Raw genomic sequence first — 18642 nt, forward strand, 5'->3', positions numbered from 1 at the left:
GTCCTGTCTGCATACCAAGAGCAGTGAACCGCTTTCATTATGCTTTGTCATTTGCTTTGTGTGTGTATGCAGCTTTATTGGGATCGTACAGTGAACTGTCTGAATTTTAAATATATGCTTTGATAGTTTATGTTCTTGCAAGATCACCTCCTCCAGTCAAAACAGTGAGCAGACCTGTCATCCTTCCGTTGCTCTGTGCCCCGTTTTAATCGCTCCCTCCGCTTTTCCCTCCTTGAAAGCACTCTGGTTTCCTTGTTCCGGAATTGTTTATAATAAGAGCTACTGTAGAGACCATGAACTCTGTTGTGTCTGGATGTTTTCATTCCTGATTACTTTGGAGTTCTTGTATGTTTCAGCACTTATCAGTAGTTTCTTCTCTTCACTGCCTGCCATTGCTCCCTTCTAGAGGTCCACCACAGTTTGTGCTTCTGGTGTCGGGTGATGCACGTCTAGCTTCTGTCAATTTTCTGTCCTTACACACAAAGCTGCTGCATCTTCTTGTACAAGTTTGTATTTGGGAAAGCGCTTTCACTTCCCTTATGTAAATTCATAAAAATGAAAGGTCAGGATCATATTGCAGATGTATTTTCTTAAGCCAAGTTGCGCATGGTAGTGTACACCTGTGACCTTATTACTCAGGAAAAAGGAGGCAGGAAGATGGTGAGTTTGAAGCCAGCCTTCACTATACGGAGATTGTCCCACAGAAAAACAAAAATCGCATTTCCGGAGGCTAGAAAGATGGCTCAGTGGTTAAGAGCACTGGCTCTTCTTCCAGAGGTCCTGGGTTCAATTCCCAGCAACCCCATGGTGGCTCACAACCATCGATAATGAGCTCTAGTGCCCTCTTCTGGCCTGCAGGCATATATGCAGGCAGAACACTATACATAATAAATAAGTTGTTTTTTTTTTTAAATGCATTTCCCCTTGAAGTGTTCCAGCCTCTTTGGTCCTCTCCAGATCTGACATGGCAGGTCACTGTCTTGTCACTTTAGCCATTCTCACAGACAGGCATGCTGCTTTGCCCTGGCCCTGGTTCGCTCATCCCTGCCGACAGGTGGTAGATACTAAGTGCTTTACTTATTATTCAGGCGCCTGGCTGCCATCTTTGGAACTTCTTCAGGATCTGTTTACATTGGTGACCATGTTTTGTTTTGCTTAAGTTGGCATCTCTTTTCCTTTTTTTCTTTCAGTTTTGATTTGAGAGTTGTGCATGCAAATGCTTTCAGGCCTGTGATTTACAGACACTCCTCCCAGGGTTTACCCTGTCTTTTAATTACTTTAGCACCTTGAGGAACAGACGTTTGAAATTTTGAGATACAGATTATCAGTTTGTTCTCTCATGGATTTAATTTTGTATCTAAGAAAATTTTGCTTACTCGAAGCTCCCAGAATTGTTTTCCCGTGTTTCATTCTAGAACTTTTGTAACTATGCTTTATATTTGCATCTGGGCTTCATTTTCATTTTAATGCATGGTATGAGGTGTGGCTCAAAGTTCATTTTTTTCTCATATGAATAGCCATTTGATGACAAGTTTGTCCTTCCCGGTTTTAATAATTACTCCTCGTCTATGTATGTGCTGGGTTCTCCATTCTGTTGATCGGGGCCGGCCGGTTAAGTTTTGTATATTCTTTTCATGTGCTGCAGCCTAAAGGAAGTCACTTCCTAGCTCTAGTGGCTTATGAGGGGTTTGTTTGTTTGTTTGTTTGTTTGTTTTTATTTCATTCAGATATTTTACAGAGATCTAAACCTAGGATTAAGGAATAAATGTCCTCTTAAATTTTGTTCCCTAGGCGCCTCAGTTTTCTCTCCTGTCTTACATTACATAGAAAAATATTTCTTGGAAAGAAATCTGTTCCTTCTTTTTTCTCTTATGTGTTTTCTTCATTATTTGGTGAATTCAACCAAGAAAGTAAATCTGGTTTTTTTTATTCCATTTTTATTCAGAAAGATAAAAACTCATTGCCTGTCATTTGCTTTTTTAATTTCTATCATTGTAGGGATATATTTGTCTTAAGATTTAAATGTTCATGAAACAAAGTTGATCCTATTTTCCATAAGAATGTTGGTAATTCTTGGCCCTTTCTGACTCCATAGTCCTAGTGGATAATCTATGGAATGTAATAAATTTGGTTTTCTGAAATATTCGCACACACAGTTTCCTTCCTTTCTCGTCATTTTTAGGAAGCCTTCCATTTCAATATTGTATTATTAAGGAAATAGTTTTACATGATAACTTTATGTATTATTCTCCTTGGGTTAATTTTTTTTCAGATTCATTTATCCAGTCAAGTGAGAGAGTGTCTTTGAGTGCATCTTATGAACCCTAAAGTACGGTGGCAATGCTGGTCTCATCACTGGCTGCCATAGTTTACAGCTATTCTCAGAAAACGTCCACCTCCGTGTCTGTCGAGGGATTTAAATCCAAAACAAAAATTATGTTTAGAAACAAAGCCAACTATGAAAGTACTTTTTCATGCAACATCGACGACATGAAAAAACAAAACATTATAAATATTTAGTGACAGGAGAATAAGTTTGAGAATTATAATTCTTAGGTATTATAAAACATTTTAAATGGTAATTATGTTATAAAAATTTGAAATCTTTTGTATTTAAATTGAGAAAAATTTAAACTATACTTGCATTGTAATATTTTACATATAATAGACACATGTATAAAATTGGAAGAGATAAAAATATAAAAATGGGTTTAGGTACATGGGTTTGTGAATGATTATTTTTATCATTTCGCATCATTAGGCATTTGAAATATGTAAGTATGTGTGTAAGTATGTATTGGGCTCCCATCTCAATTTGCATTGCCTTCAAAGCTCAATTAAGAAACTGTTTGGCATGAAATTGTGAAATTATAAATTTTCCTTGATTTCATATTGTCTGTAATTTTTTATCTTGCCAGTCATGTTACCTTCTTGTTGCCTAGCAATTAAAATGTACTGTTCCGTTTCTGACCGTTTGTTAAATGTTACCATTTCATGACTTACGTATTTGATTGTCTTGACCGTTTGTTAAATGTTACCATTTCATGACTTACGTATTTGATTGTCTTTTTGCTGTGAGTATTTGAACTAATTTTCGGTTCTTTTTTCTTTTCAGTAGCCCAGCAAGAGGCTGAAATGTTCAAACGCTATAATGGGACACCCCCATTGCCTGGTATACATCAAAGTCAGGATGCCTTATGCACCTGTCCTAAACTGCCCCCTCAAGGCTCTTTTCAGATTGATGAATTAGTCAACACTGAAAATAATTCATCAAGGAAGATTCAACTTGTGAAGCAGAGGCTCGAGACTGTCACAGTATGTTTATTTATTTGTCTGTTTGTTTGTTTATGATAGTTGGAAATTTAAAACCATTTCCTTTGCCATGCCAACGAAGATTAATGTAAGGAAGGTAGTTAAGTTCTTAAAACATGGTTTTCTTATTCTTATGTAGTTCTTTCCAAGTGCTAGTTCTGAAGTCGTTATTTACAGCATACAAACTAAATTTTGGTCAACTCCTCAAGCTATCGGGACTTGACATTTCTTTAAAGACCAGCTCAAGATGTAATAAGGAAGGGTTCTGAACCAAATAATCATACCTAGCACGTGTCACACGCATACGATGTAATTACTAGGAAAGGCAGAGAAACCATAGTGTCAGCACTTCCTGATGGGATCATGGAGGGTAGGGCTGTTAGGTTTAGACACTCGTCCTATGAATTCTCACTGCCAAAACTTCTAGAGAAATGGTTCCAAACCTTCCTAATGCTGTGACCCTTTAATACAGTTCATTTTGTGGTGACCCCCAACCATAAAATTATTTTTATTGCTATTTTCTAACTGTAATTTTGCTACTGTTATGAAATGTATTGTAAATATTTTTGGAGAAAGAGGTTTGTTGAGGGAGTCATGACTCACATGTTGAGAACTACTATGAAACTACTACATAAAGAACAGATAATATTTAAACAAGATATTTCTGTCCACGCATTCAAAGCCTTGTAAAATCTTTCTGACAGCTAAAGTCTGAGTGTTTCTCAAGCACCAGTGTCCATCAGAGTCATCTAGCGGGCTTAGTAGAGCTCTCATGGCTAGGCTGTGTTCCTGCAGGTTTTGATTTCCTGTGTCTGCCTTAGTCTATGAGTTTTTCATTTCTGGCAAGTTTCCAGGTGCTGTTCAGAGCACTCTCTGTTGAGAACAGCTAGTCTGGTTCAGTCCCTAGCACGTAAGAACGTCGTGCACCCACATTTTGTCCCCTCATCTACACTGTAATCTCCTTGAAGGCAGTTCTGATGGATTTTAGCATATTTATGTCCTGGGTCGGCTTGGCTAATTTTCACTATTCAGTATAGGTGGATGATCTAGGGAAAATTTTGGATTCCTATAGATTCACCTCTATAGAGTATCTGTTTAATATTTTGTTTCTGTCCATTCTTTCCTGTCCTCCTTTTTAGGACATGAATCAATACCCTTAATTATCTTTCCAATTTCCCCATTTTGACATTTTCCCCTAACCCTTTACCTTCCTGTTCTCTGATGGGTACTGCTCTGTTGCCACCATGGAGGATAATGTGCTGCTAAGGGCTTTACCTATGACAGTACCCTGTTCCCTACACTTGTGTGCTGCCTTTGGAGGAAGAGATGACCAAGTGTAGCTTGCGATATTGGAACAAATAAAACAGCTACCTCAGTAGCTATTGATTACCTACTACATTTAAGGTAGTCCCCAGAACACAAAGGGTAAACTGTGACCTCAGCTTGTATCAAATCTTCTAGGCAGTGACGTAAGTGTGCATACACACACACACACACGCACACGAACTGTATAATGTTAGTCAGTCTTAAGAATACACTTATGAAGTGCTTACCTTGACTTGAAGTGTAGCAGATGTGTAACATTGGCATGACAGTGGTTGGTATCCTTGTTTTATAAACAAAGCTACTATTAGCTATTTTTTTAAAAAGACGGGTTTTATAGATCTTGCAAGTATAGATAATGCACAAAATCTCTATTATTTTAAAAGAATTTCTACATAAAAAGCTATAATAACTAATTTGTGTGTGTGTGACGGGTGAGGTTCTGCTTGTGCTAAATGATGCAGTATAATTTTGCATGTAAACTATTGTAATGACCAAGAAGTCTTTAAAAATAGAAGCAGAAGAAAGTACTGTTCAAACTTATAGACTTTAATGGGAAAAGAATAGCCAACGACATTAAGTATGTCAGGATAAATTGCCCTTACAGTCAATAAAAACTAGACAAAGGGATACCAGATTCCACTTGAGTTCAGTTGAACTACATAATGTTGATTTATTAGAAGTAAGTTTGAGTCATGACTCAAAAAATACAACTCATTCTTGGTACTGGAAGTTTTATTTGGAAGGTTATGATGTCTGTTGGGGTATTGTATTGTTCCCCACATTTTACGATAACCTCATCTGAACTCCATTGATATATATGTATATATTTTAGGAAGTTTCTATAGTAGGATTCCATGTGGCTGTTTTAAAGGCCTTAGTGCTAGTTTTCCACCCCTCCCAATTGCCCCCTTGTCTTTGTCCTCCCATTTCCTACCCCACTTAACCCCCCTTTTCTGATTTCTATGTTACCCCACTATAAGGCCATATTTCCCCTTCCTTGAAAGATCCCTTTCTTCCCCAGTCCATTGCTAGCTCCCTAACTGCTGTTGGTATTCTAAGTGAAACTCATCTATGGAGCTACATAAAACCTACTGGGCAGACTGAAGTCAGAATGTAAAAATGGATTGGCATTCATGGAGAAATGATCATCTCATTTAAAACAAGAGTGCCATGAAATGGACGCTGGGACTTTCAGGACTGGGGAGATGACTCAGTGGATAAAGCATTTGCTTTGCTGTCATGAGGACCGAAGTTCAGTTCCTCAGCACCCACATTTCAGCTGGTGTGGTGTGTGTGTCTGTAATCCCGGCACAGACTAGGTGGAAACCACGGGATCCATAGAGCTCACTGGTCAGCTGGCCTAGCCAATCACTGAGCTCCAGGTTCAATAAAGACCCTGTCTCAAAGAATAAGATGGAGAGCAGTAGAGGCAGAAATCTGACATTGACCTCTGATCTTCAAATGTACACACAGAGGTGTACACATCTACCTACCGATGTACATATGACACACACACACGCACACACACGATTGTGCACATTAACAAGAAAAGGGCAACATAGGCAAAACACTAGAAACAGTAATTTAGATTGTGTTTTATTAAATAGAATAAATCAGAATTTTAATTAATGAAGTCAAAAGGTGGTCTGAGAATTTCATTTAAAAAGATACCCTGGATAAGATAAAAATGAATTTCAAAGACAAATTTTAAAAATCTCTGTATTGCAAATGGTAAAAGGAAAAGTTGGTACTTAAAATACCCAATTAATAAGAGAAGGTGGAATTTCAGCAGCATGCTTAAGAATACATGTGAAGAGTGGTAAGTAGCTCTCGGCCCAAGGGCTTAGGCACTGGCATAGGTGTACAGGTTCTAACCTATGCCTGTTTCGTGACTCTCGAGTACATTACGTAAGCCCAGTTTTCCTCTCTAGAAGTGAGCATTCTAATACTTCTCACCTTAATTGAATTTTTAAGATTCAGTAAGATCCTAAATGTAAATCTTTCTCAGTTGGCTAAGACATAGTATAATAATGATAGTTGCTACTGTTGATAAGAACAGAGGTGTGCGGATGAAATTATTGCGTATGTCATTGATTAGTCTTTTAAGAGACCAAACCATGTAAATATAAATGGTAGCTACCTGCCAAGAGGTGTTTCTGCTACTCTCAGACTTCTCCAGATGAGCCAGCTAAAAGAACAGGTGGTACTTAAGACAGTTCTTGTCTCACCAGATATGTAATTACATCATAAAACTGAAATAATATAAATATTGTGATGCAAATTCATAAACCTAGATACCTCAGAAGGGAAAAATAACTATAATGTTAGGAAATGTAAGTATAAGTTAGCTGAAAAACCTACGTGTTAGGTCACACATGCAAATAAAACTTTCCTGACCAAGAAGTTAACTAAACAGTTACTAACTAGGAAGATGGGCATAAAGTTCTGTGACAGAGTACTTGCTTACTATGCTCAGCACCCAGGACTCAATATGCATCACCTCACCACACACACCCCCCAAGCCTGGGGATATGTGCTGGCAAATATTTCTCTTATGCAAATGGATGAAAGATTTACTAATCTTAAAATTAGTAATTCTTCCCCAGATATAAATATATTTAGATTTCTGTCTAATCAATATAAATGTATATATGTGTGTATATATAACATGATACATATATACACACATATATGTGGGAAAATGTTAAGGTGTATTAAAGAAAGTCTCATTAGCTTGTAAAATAACACACACACACTTAACATTAAAGGAAATAGTAAAACCTCAAAGAAATGGATAAAAGAAATAAGCTTGTAACTTCCAAGTGGAACTCAATATTCCATAACCATATTTTGAGGTTTCTCTCTTACTCCTAAGTGCCAAAGAACCGGGTGTCACCAGGAAACACAGTGAAAACAGGAAGGAGGAGGTGCTTTGTTCATGTGATGGCTGTTAGTGTAGGTCCCCAGGCTCACTTTTTCAAAAGGAAGTGTTAGGATGGATCACCTCTGACCTTGGTCCTTTAGATCGTGTTAGCCTGGCACTCCCTGAGGACCAGCTCTGCAGCCTTGCTCACTGGCTCTTGTTTTCTCTTCAGCTGGCACCAAGCCTGGCTCTTCATACATATTCTCCCCTCGCCTCCCTTGCTGCCCACCGTGACCTCTGTTACACCAAACGTGTCAGAAATGACGCTGCAAGCCTTAGTCGTGGCTGCCCTTCTCCCTCCCCTTTCTCCTTCTTCAGAAGGCGTACCAGGGTGCGTGCACACTCTTCGCTGCCTTTAGATCCAGCTGGAAAGTAGAGTAGAGGGTGATTTTTCTGTTTGTTTGTTTTTTATGTTGTATTTTACGTAGTTAAGATTAAGAACATACGACTTTAAGTTATTTGTTTCAGTGTTTTGGTTCTCACATATTTTAGTGTTTTTAATATAGCCAATCAAATTCCACATATTAAAAGGAATTGTAATAGATATGTTACTTTTTAACATTTAGGGAAAAAATGCATCTCCAGTAGAAAAAAAATTTAAAAAGGAGCCCTTGTCTAGTACCATGTGTGACAAGGTTTTGTTGACACAGGAACCACCAAGCACTACACACAGTGACACCCTCCTCACTCAGTCTGAACACTGACCTCCTGAAGTACCTAGCTCTTGTGGCATGCTTTCTGATACCATTTTATATCGTCAGATGATGGAAAAGAAAATTAAATAAATGTAAAAGAAAAGTAACGTCAAAAAAGTATTTTTAATAAATTAAATCCAAGACAGGAGAAATAATAATTTTATGAAAGAAAATTTCTATGTTCTTAATTGTTCAGCTCTGAGCACATAGTTGCCTTTTAAATTAGAGAACGCGAATGCCTTGGATTGATATAAAAGCTGCCTTTGGAAATAAATCTTTGTCCAGTGTCTGTGGCTTAAAAACAACAAAACACATTATTTTTCCTGCCTAGAGAAATTTTACTAAACTTTTGTTTTTATGTTATGTATGATTCATTTTCTTTCAGTCTGTACATAAAGCAATATGTATAAGAATGAAGTAAGATGTATTCTTACCCTACAGTAGCTTCATTCTTTTTGGGTTTTATAAGCATTTAGGTTGGTAGGATTTCCTACCCTTTGTCAAGATGTCTTTTCTCATGTTTTTTGTAATTATATATTAGTAGATTCTAAATACCATTTTCATTATAGATTCTTCTAGTTATAGAAGATAAATAACACAACATAGCCTTCTGTTACTCAACCAAGAATGTTTTCTAGTAGAGCTCAGGTTCAAGGTATTCTTTGTATATGTTTAAATTACATACTAAATTTGTCTCAGCAGGCATTTACTAGGTGTTTATCATTAGGAGAGGACATAGAGGGGGATGGTAATCTCATCATTAGAGCACTGTCATGCAGTCATCATAGAAGTCGTTTGTTTCAGAGTTTGCAGACCTGACAGCTGCTCCCACAGTAATACCTAAAAGGCATTCATTCTCCAGCCCAGGTGAGGCCTCTCAGGTGAACACTCATTATGAATGTTCAGATTCAGAGATTTGCCTTCATGCCTACATCCACAGTTGCTCAGAACCTTGGGTACCTGTTAAGATTAACCCATCCAACAAGTAGTTGATCTATAGACCTGAATCTATGAGAAAACATCTTCAGATGACAGGCAGACCTATCTCTCTAGCTGCTGGACCACTGGAGACTGCTCCAATTTTCACATAAACCTGAGCCCAGCTCTGTGGTCACAGAGATGCTTGCCAAGTAGAACCACAGAAGTAAAAAGTGAATGACTTTAAAAATGATTTATTTCCATTTTGGAAAAAGTTAACTTTTCTTTATTGCATAGCAATTCATTCTATAGAGTTAAGTATAATGATAAGTAATATATTTCATTGTTAGCAATTCTTGTTATAATGTATTTCTGGTACTTTTCTAAGTGCTTTACATGCTTTGTTATAATCTTCAAACACTTCAGGATAGTTGAGGGTGTTAGTACCCTCCCTTTCCAGGAGGGACTTGAAGCCTAGAGAGCAATGGAATTCACCCAGACTGAGGAGTAGCCTGAGGCCAGGCCAGGAAACTGGGTCCCAGCTCTCCTTGGAGACACTGACTTATTATGTCTTTTAAATGCAGGGTCTGAAAGGAAAACCCAGGGCTCTTCTTTCTCCTTAGCTTCTTTGTTCATTTGTTTGCTCTGGACTTGAATTGTTGGTGTTTTATTTGTTTGCTTTTTGTTTTTGTTTTACTACACTGGGCTGATGATAAGTGCTGATTAATTCTAATTGGAGTTGAATATTTTTGTTGTCTCTATAGTAGCAGATTTTCTACTTATCCATTATTCATTGATTTTTTTCTCAAAACTGATAATTATGGACTTATCCCATGAATTATAAGCAGTCCCTTTTCTGCTTTTTAAAATTACTTGTCATAAATTCTTTACCATCTTTAGTATTTGTGAGATTTTTATCAGATTAAAATTGCTAACTTGAAAATTATAGGCATTGATTTCACTCATAGTAATAATTATATACTTCAGCTAATTCAGAGTTTGTCTTTTTGGTCTATTTCTGTGATAGAATTTTGATATTTATTCCAAGCTTATTAAGGAGACAAATCTTTCCTGAGACAACCAAAACTGGACCCTCAGAAGTTTTGGTCAGTGCCTTTGGCATTGGCGAGCTGGTCTTACTATAAAATGTCGTTCAGTCTCTTGAATTCAGAGTTCGGAGCTCCTTGGAAAGAATGCAGAGTGACAAAGCAGGATGACAAAGAAACTTTCACATGCTGGCTTGGGTTCTTAGAAGATTGACGTCTGAATGTTTGGAAAAGAGTCAATACTTTATTTAAATAAAATCATGAATACTTCTTTATTGTACTGTATTTCTTTTAGGAGGTGATACGATCCTGTGCTGCAAAAGTAAGTAGTTTTTATTACCAGGAAGTCAACTTTAAAATTACAGTTTCTTTTATGATATACTAGAGAATTGGAATGCACCGCTGTAGACTTGACAGCTTCTACAAAAATTGACCCCATGTGTACTTTTCTTATTGAACTTCCAATTTACCAAAATTAGAATACTGGGACCCCAGAATTCATTAAGAAGAGTTTTTATCAAGTAGCCTCAAAGTTTTACAGATCCAGAATCCTAGCAATTGGGATGTAATTTCAGTACAGGTCCAGCACACAACAGGCACCTGCTTTTTACAAGCAAGCCGGTTTTTACACACGACCTTTAAGCAGTTAAGGAGTCAGAACAACAGTTGTTTACATCCTTCCCTCCTCTTCTGACACTTTCCGAATTCATCTAGGTAGACAGTCTGTCGTTTACTAAATAGAGTTGTGTGTCACATAGTAAAAGATGAGACATCCAGAGTTAGAATGGTTAGAAGAGATCTTGACAGTGTCTATCGAGAGGGAGAAAGGAGTTTGTTGAATATGCATCCATATAGCAGGAACATGGAGTAAGATAGGCCAGAAAGTACTGAGCTTGCCCCATCACTGAGCTGTTCGGTATCAGTCAGGACCCATCACATTTGTACCTAATTATCACAAGTCAACCGGATATCGACTATAGACAAGGGGAAGGAAGAAGGGGAGGGGAAAGAGAACAGGCTATATTCTGACTTGGCTGCAGATGTTCAGGAAACTTGTTCCTGATAGCAATGATTGTTGTAGTGATTAGCGCTCCAAGATTACTAAATCTTCTTAAGTGTGTGGTGTATATAAAACTGTAGCAGTGTTCTGACTAGCCATGACCTCTCCTTTTTCTTTCCTTTCCTTTCCTTTCCTTCCTCTGTCTCTGTCTCTGTCTCTCTGTCTCTCTCTGTCTGTCTCTTCTCTCTCTCTCTCTCTCTGTCTGTCTCTTCTCTCTCTCTCTCTCTCTCTCTCTCTCTCTCTCTCTCTCTCTCTCTCTCTCTCTCTCTCTCTCAATGTGTGCTGTATCCTTCTCTTCTAATGCTGTCTGAATGTCAGTTGAGTCCGATATTCTGTATACATCTAACCAGTATTTATAGAGAATGTCCTCTAGTAATCTGAAACTCATTGAGGGTGATTGTAGCATCTTTCATCTGTGTACCCCTAGCATTCAACAAATGTAGAATATCATCAAGATATAATTACATAATTGGAAATCAAAATTAGGAAAGATGAACATTTCTAATACCTTTATTGTACTATTTTAAATTGCTTTTTATTGAGATATAATTCACACATCATAATACCTCTCTGGATACATTCCAACCACAGTTACCTCCCCCCTCCACTCCTCCCAGCCTCCCCCATCTCCCCTCTCCCAGACATCCACTTGTCCTATGTTTTCCTTCAGAAAAGAGCAGACCTCCCAGGGATACTAACTGAACATGGCATAACAAGATGTAATAAGCAAGATGGCTCAGTCAGTAAAGGCATGTGCTGCCAAAGTGTGATGACCTGGGTTTGATCCATGGAACCCATGTAAAGAACTAACTCTAAAAACCTGACTTCTGGCCTCCACATGCACAATGTGCTGCCTGCATGCCTACATACATCATACATGATAATGCAAAAATCATAATAAATTTCAAAATAGAGTGTAAGCCCCACCCAAAGAAACTTAATGTCTGTTAGCTGCCCTTTCCAATTCATAAACGTAACATGTATTCATATAGACTCATGGTAACTATTAATGTGCTTTCTGTAGATTTTTGCATGTTGGAAACTTCATTTAAATGGAATCATATAGTGTGTTGTCTCTGGGTTTAGGAGTTGGGGTTTTCATTTTATTTTTATACAGCATTCTCCGCTGTAATCCAAGATGCCCCGATGTTCACCATGTAGCCCAGGTTGGGCTCAAACTCATTGTGATCCTCCTGTCCCAGTCTCCAGAGTGCTTGGATTATAGGCATGAGCCATATAAACCATACCTGGCTTTAGTATGTGGCCTTTTATGCCGGGCTTCTTTTTTTTTTTTTTTTTTTTGCATTTTTTTAAAATTTATTTTAATTTATTTTGCAATACAATTCAGTTCTACATATCAGCCACGGATTCCCTTGTTCTCCCCCCTCCCGTCCCCCTCACCTTCCCCCCAACCCCCCCCCATTCCCCCCCCATTCCCATCTCCTCCAGGGCAAAGCCTTCCCCACAGACTGAGGTCAACCTGGTAGACTCAATCCAGGTAGGTCTAGTCCCCTCCTCCCAGGCCGAGCCAAACAATCCTGCATAGGCCCCAGGTTTCAAACAGCCAACTCATGCAATGAGCACAAGATCTGGTCCCACTGCCTGGATGCCTCCCAAACAGATCAAGCCAATCAACTGTCTCACCCATTCGGAGGGCCTGATCCAGTGGGGACCCCTCAGCCATTGGTTCATAGTTCATATGTTTCCATTCATTTTATGCCGGGCTTCTTTACTTAAGGGTTTCAAGGTGTCCCCATTTATACTGTGCATCAGCACGACTTTTTATTTTTATTTTTATTTTTTTTTTTGCCAAATAGGCAAATGTTGCCTTTTCCCACCTGCTCATCAGTTTATCCGCATTTGGGTTGTTTCTACCTCTTAGCTTTAAGACTCACACTGTCAGGACCCTGTGTTGTATGAACAAATTTTGGTGTAGACCTGTGTTTTTATTTCTCTAGGATTTGTGTGGGAGTGGGTCATTTTTTGGATTACATGATGACTATTTTTAACATTTTGAGGAATTCTCAAACTCCTTTCTAAAAATGGGTCATCATTTTAGAACCCGACAACAAGGTGTGAGAATTCTAGTCTCTGTCATCTTCACCAGAACTTGAATTCTTTGTATTCTTTTTTATTTTCCTCACCCTAGAGGATGAGGCATGGCACTGTTGTTGTGGTTTGACTTGCCTTTTCCTGATGGCTAATGATGCTGAGCATTTGGGGGTGTATTTTTTTTTCTATGTGCTTTGAAGAAATGTTTGTTGAAATTCTTTGCCCATTTATTTTTGTCTTTTTATTATTTACTTCTAGTTGTTCTTCATACATGCACACATATATAATGTGTAGCTGTCCTTCAGATGTAATTTCTACAAGTGTTTTATGCCACTTGTATATTCTTCCCACTCTTTGATATGGTGCTCTTAGAAAAGAAAAAAAGTTTTCATTTTTGTGAAGTTTAGTTTATCGTCTTTCTTTTGTCCATATTTTTGTATCTTATACAAAGTCTCATTGACTAGCCCTATGTCTTATATATTTACTCCTATATTTTCTTCTTGAATTTTTACAGTTTTAGTTATTACATTTAGATATGTGGTTATTTTTAATTAATTTTATGTGATCTGAAAGTTGAGTTGCATCCCATTGCATATGACTCTCCAGTTGTCCTAGTACCGCTTATTTTAAAGACTGTTCCTGCCTCATTGTGTGGTCTCTTGTCGCCCTTGTCGCTGATCATCAATCTCAACATCATAGTGTGTTTATGCATTCGCTTACATATTCATCCTATATAAGTTTCACCAAGTGCTTGATAAAAATAAGTGTCTCTTTCTCTTCTAAATCTCAGCCTGATGATTACAGTTTTGAAGGCTCAGATAGTTTTCTAAGATTTTTTTTTCAAGACAGGATTTCTTTAAGTACCCCTGGCTGTCCTGGAACTCACTCAGTAGACCAGGCTAGCCTTGAACTCAGAGATCTGCCTGCTTCTGCCTCCCCAATGCTAGGATTAAGGCGTACACCACCACCACCACCACCACCACCACCACCACCCAGCACTTTCTAAGATCTTTATACAAATATTATAGTGCCTACCAATATTTTTCAAGATGCTTGCATTAACGAAAGCATTTTATTATATATAGGAAGGCAAACTGAATGAAGTAATTTAGGATAATAACTGATAGAGAATAAAATAAACTTTTAGGATGGAGAGTGACTGGAGAGGCAGGGGCTGTTCTCTAGAGAAGGATCCTGGAAGACTTCCCAGAGGGAAACATTTAACAAGACCTAAAATCCTAAACTAGGGATAAAGATGCTGGACTATTTAGGTATCAGAAAATGGTATTTTGCGTAACTGGGTAGTGAATGGCTAAAGGCAATCAAGGCTTTATGACAGGGCTAAAGGGGTGACAAGGAATAGATTGTGTGTGCCTTTTAAAGAATTTTGTCAGCACGACAAAGAGTTAGTGTGTTGTTTTAGAGAAATAACCCAAGGTGAATAGAAGAATTGATGTTAGCAGAGTAAGGTCTTGCAAGCACAGTGATCAGCAGATACTTACACTGTTCCTAAAAAGAACACATTCTGGGTAGACCTATACTAACAGCATGAAGTTGCAAATAGTGAACAGATTTAAGATGTTTAGTTCATTGTTTGGGGCCATATATTTTGGAGATAGGTCTTCTACTATATCCAGTGAGATTAAAGGAAAGCAATGAGGGGCATCTTCTGTTTGGGGGCTTTCAGCAATTGTGGAGATGCTGCTGGTGGTTTTTAACTAAGTGAAGGATGGAGGGAGCAGCTGGTAGAAAGGAGAGTTTGGGGCACGAGGATAACCGAAGTGGATAATGGCTATGTGAGTCTTGTGTTCAGGAGGGAAAAGGCCAAAGTCTTTTTAAATGAGCTTATGAAGTCGGACAGGGCTCCTATGGAGGCAGCATAGATGAGGCTGTGGCACCTGGGAAGGCAAGTCAAGGGGATTTTCTAGAGGAGCAGTTCACGAAGAGGAGTATTTAGCTGTCATGTGCTGTGAAGAGAATTGGTAGAGAGAACAGGGTTGACCTTTGTATTTGGAAGATAATGGCTCTGGTTACTTTTCTTAAATGGACACAAAAACGCATTAGTAGTGGTTGAAAATGGAGCAGAAAAAGATGCCAGATTGCAAAGGTGGGCCAGTCTTCTCAAAGTGTGTGTCGTATTATACTGGGGAGGACCTTGGTAAGAACTGGACGGGAAGAATTGACAGATATTGAAGTCTGTTTATTTGCTATTGTGAATAACTCAGTGGTAATTTAGCCATTGATAATAGACCACGCCCGGAGGTGGTAATTAATGGAATGAAGTTCTTTAAGGAGTGTGGGGGATGGAAGCACAAGTCCTCACAGAAGAACTGCCTTGAAGAGAAGGGAATTTTCCTGATTGGCGGGACAAGCTAGGTAGAGGCGCAGCTGCAGGTCTGATGATGGGGAGAGGAGAGCTTCCCGTGTGATAGTTTGGGCTAGGCTCTTTTGAATTAAGATAGTCCAAGAACTTCTTCATATGAATTTGTAATTTACAAATTGCCTTGTGCTTTCCTTTGCTTAGAATTGGGTTGAAGTATATCAGTAGTGATTTTGCCTGGATCTGTTTCCATTAAGTATTTTTTTGTGTGATTTCTCATAAATTCACACAGTATAAACAATTATTCCACAAAAGAAATGTTGTGGACATAATATGTCTGAGGATATACCTGGCACATTTTATAAATGGGCTGCTGCTGCCTTCATGTATTACTAATTCTGCATATCTTTTTCTAATATTAGATCATCATTACTTCAAAAGAATCTTTTCACTTCTCCCCTCTTCTTTTGCTAACCTGTAAATCATAGTAACATAAGTATTAAGTTTTTATAAGACTGTTTTCACTTCTAGTTTTTGCATATCTGTCTCTCCACATTCCTATGTAACAGCCTAAAGCCAGGGAACTTCCATCTCTTCAAAAAAAATCATCTTTTATCCTATATTAATAAAATATGGTCAAGTTTAATTTAATTATTATGGTTAATATGTGATGAGATTGGGCATGTTAAGGGTATTGTGGCCATAGATTGTGGTTAACACAAGAATATGGAGAAAAAAATTAAAAGGACAGAGGAGGTGACTCATTCGTAAAATGCATGCCACAGAAGTCTGGTGACCAATGAGTTAATATGGGCAGCACCCATGAAAATGCTGGGCACTAGGAAGCCCAGGACAGGTAGGGAAGCTGGAGCTCATTGGCTCGGTAAAGAACCCTGGCTCAAAACATAAGATGGACGTTAACTAAGAAAAACACCTGATTTCTGCCCTTGTTCTCCATCATTTTCACATAGCCCTGTGTATGCATGTGTGCTCACCTGCATGAACCTGTATGTACACACACACAGAAAGAGAGAGAGAGAGAGTGAGAGAGAGAGAGAGAGAGAGAGAGAGAGAGAGAGAGAGAGAGAGAGAGAGAGGAGAATGCTGTAAACTGGTGATGTATATTTTAGTCAGAACTACCTTGAAATGCATTATTTACCAAAAATATATTTTTTAAAATATCTAAATGGTAGAAATTTCAGATACCTTAACTAAAGAATCAGAAGTTCAAGCCAGCTTCACCTACATAGCAAATTCAAGACCTGGACTATGAGACCATTGTAGCATGAATCTTAAAAGTTCTTATTAATAAAACAAACCTGGAGCCAAGTATTGGGGTGAAGCTGGAAGATCAGAGAACCAGAACAAGCCACAGCTAACCTCACCTGGCCAACTTCTCAGCTGGTCTTGTTTCCTCAGACTGGAGGCTTCTGTGTCCTCATCCCAATGGCTCTCAGCTGAACTGCTTGAAAGCCTGAAGCTTAACCAGCTAAAAGCTTAACCAGCCAAATGCTTCTAGTTTCTGGCCCTCACGCCTTATATACCTTTCTGCTTTCTACCACCACTCCCTGAGATTAAAGGCATGAGTCCTTGAACTCATGGATTTCTGCCTCTGGAATGCTAGGATTAAAGGCGTGTGCTACCACTGCCTATCCTCATGTTTAATATTGTGGCTGTTCTGTCTCTGACCCCAGATAAGTTTATTAGGGTGCACAATATTTTGGGAAACACAATACCACCACAGACCATGTCTAAAAAAAATGTAAAAATAATGACTATGCCCATCTATTTGTATATGTTCATCATAAAAAAGACAGGATTGATTTGAGTAGAATAGTATTTCAAGAGTTGATTTCAGTTATTTGCAAAGTTTTTAAAAATAATTTTAAAAATATAATTTCTTCTTGACATTTGGAAACTAGCTAAGAACCAATTAATCTTTATTGATCTGAAGATAAGTGCAAGACCGGCTTGGGTGGAGGGCCTGCTGTGGTAGTTGGTGGTGCCTATGTGGAGGTGAGGAGCAGTCTGGGATGAGGCAAGAACTCCTGCCTGGTCCACTGAGAAAGAGCGGCAGTGCTTCCTGGGGAAAGACTCGGTCACCTCTGTACTTAGGACCAGGACAAGTTTTCATAGATTTAAGGAGCACAGAATTAGAGAGCACGTGAAGTGATTCTATAAATGCTCCTTCCTAGGGGAACTCTGGGGTGAGGTGATATGAGGGAAGGAGAGGCAGGTGCAGCCAACAAACCACGGGTGACGACTGGTAGGTGTGAGTGAGGCACAGCAGAAAAAAGAAAAAGTGAGTGGAGAGGTGGATCACAAGAGTCCTAAACAGTGCGCTGAGCTCGGTCCTTCATTTTACCTGTGTGGAGACGAGAAGTGAGCTGAGTGAGGTATTACTTCTCTGTTGTTCTTCAAAGAAGTTTTCTTTCAATGAAGCCTGTGGGAGTTCCTGAGTAGAGGGGGAGCTTTTGTTGGTTTACTGTTTATTTTGTCCTAAGTAGACGGGACTGTGTAGAGTTTCTGTGTAAACTGTGGAAAAGCCTCCGTGATGCTTGTGAGAACTTGAAGTGTTAGCCTTGAGCAGAGCCGTCCCTTCTTCTGATGCTGAGAGCCGAGAAAGTGGAGCGGGTTCAAGAAGTGTAGTGTTTCATAGGTTAGAGGTAAGGCTCCGGGCCATTTGTGAGAAAGGTTTCCGAGGAAGCAGGACAAAGCGCTAAGAGAGAAAGGAGGTAAAGGCTTAGAGAAAACCAGGAAGCCTTGAGGTAGGTTGCCTTATGTGGAAGCATATTGCTGTATTACTGGTTTGAATAGACTCACTTTAATTTTGAACTTCTTGTAGGAGTATCCCATCAGTAATCTATGAACCACAAATCCTTGGTATCTGTTCCAGGCTCAGACAACCCTGATTATAAAAGGAAGCTTCTCAGTGACTACTTCACATTTGAATTCTTATTGTACTAGTATAATGCACTCATTTGACAGGT

At 38.7% G+C, this 18642-nt stretch overlaps 1 protein-coding gene across 4 annotated transcripts in view; it reads left to right on the forward strand.

Moving 5' to 3' along the window:
* Positions 1–18642, forward strand: part of Ahi1 (Abelson helper integration site 1) — a 148055-nt gene that overhangs the window by 55577 nt on the left and 73836 nt on the right. For 2 of the 4 annotated variants that reach the window (XR_008221238.1, XM_052751153.1), the window contains exons 16-17: positions 3116–3315; positions 10516–10542. Coding sequence is in view for 3 of the 4 variants with exons in the window: in XM_052751153.1 (XP_052607113.1) it covers positions 3116–3315; positions 10516–10542 (227 nt within the window). In the remaining variant the exon portion in view is untranslated. The remainder of the gene's footprint in view (positions 1–3115; positions 3316–10515; positions 10543–18642) is intronic. The other 2 variants (XM_052751154.1, XM_052751155.1) reach the window with 2 other exon arrangements.

The sequence above is a fragment of the Peromyscus californicus genome, unplaced genomic scaffold, assembly GCF_007827085.1.
Source record: "Peromyscus californicus insignis strain IS unplaced genomic scaffold, ASM782708v3 Scaffold_22__1_contigs__length_63687245, whole genome shotgun sequence".
Taxonomy (NCBI): domain Eukaryota; kingdom Metazoa; phylum Chordata; class Mammalia; order Rodentia; family Cricetidae; genus Peromyscus; species Peromyscus californicus.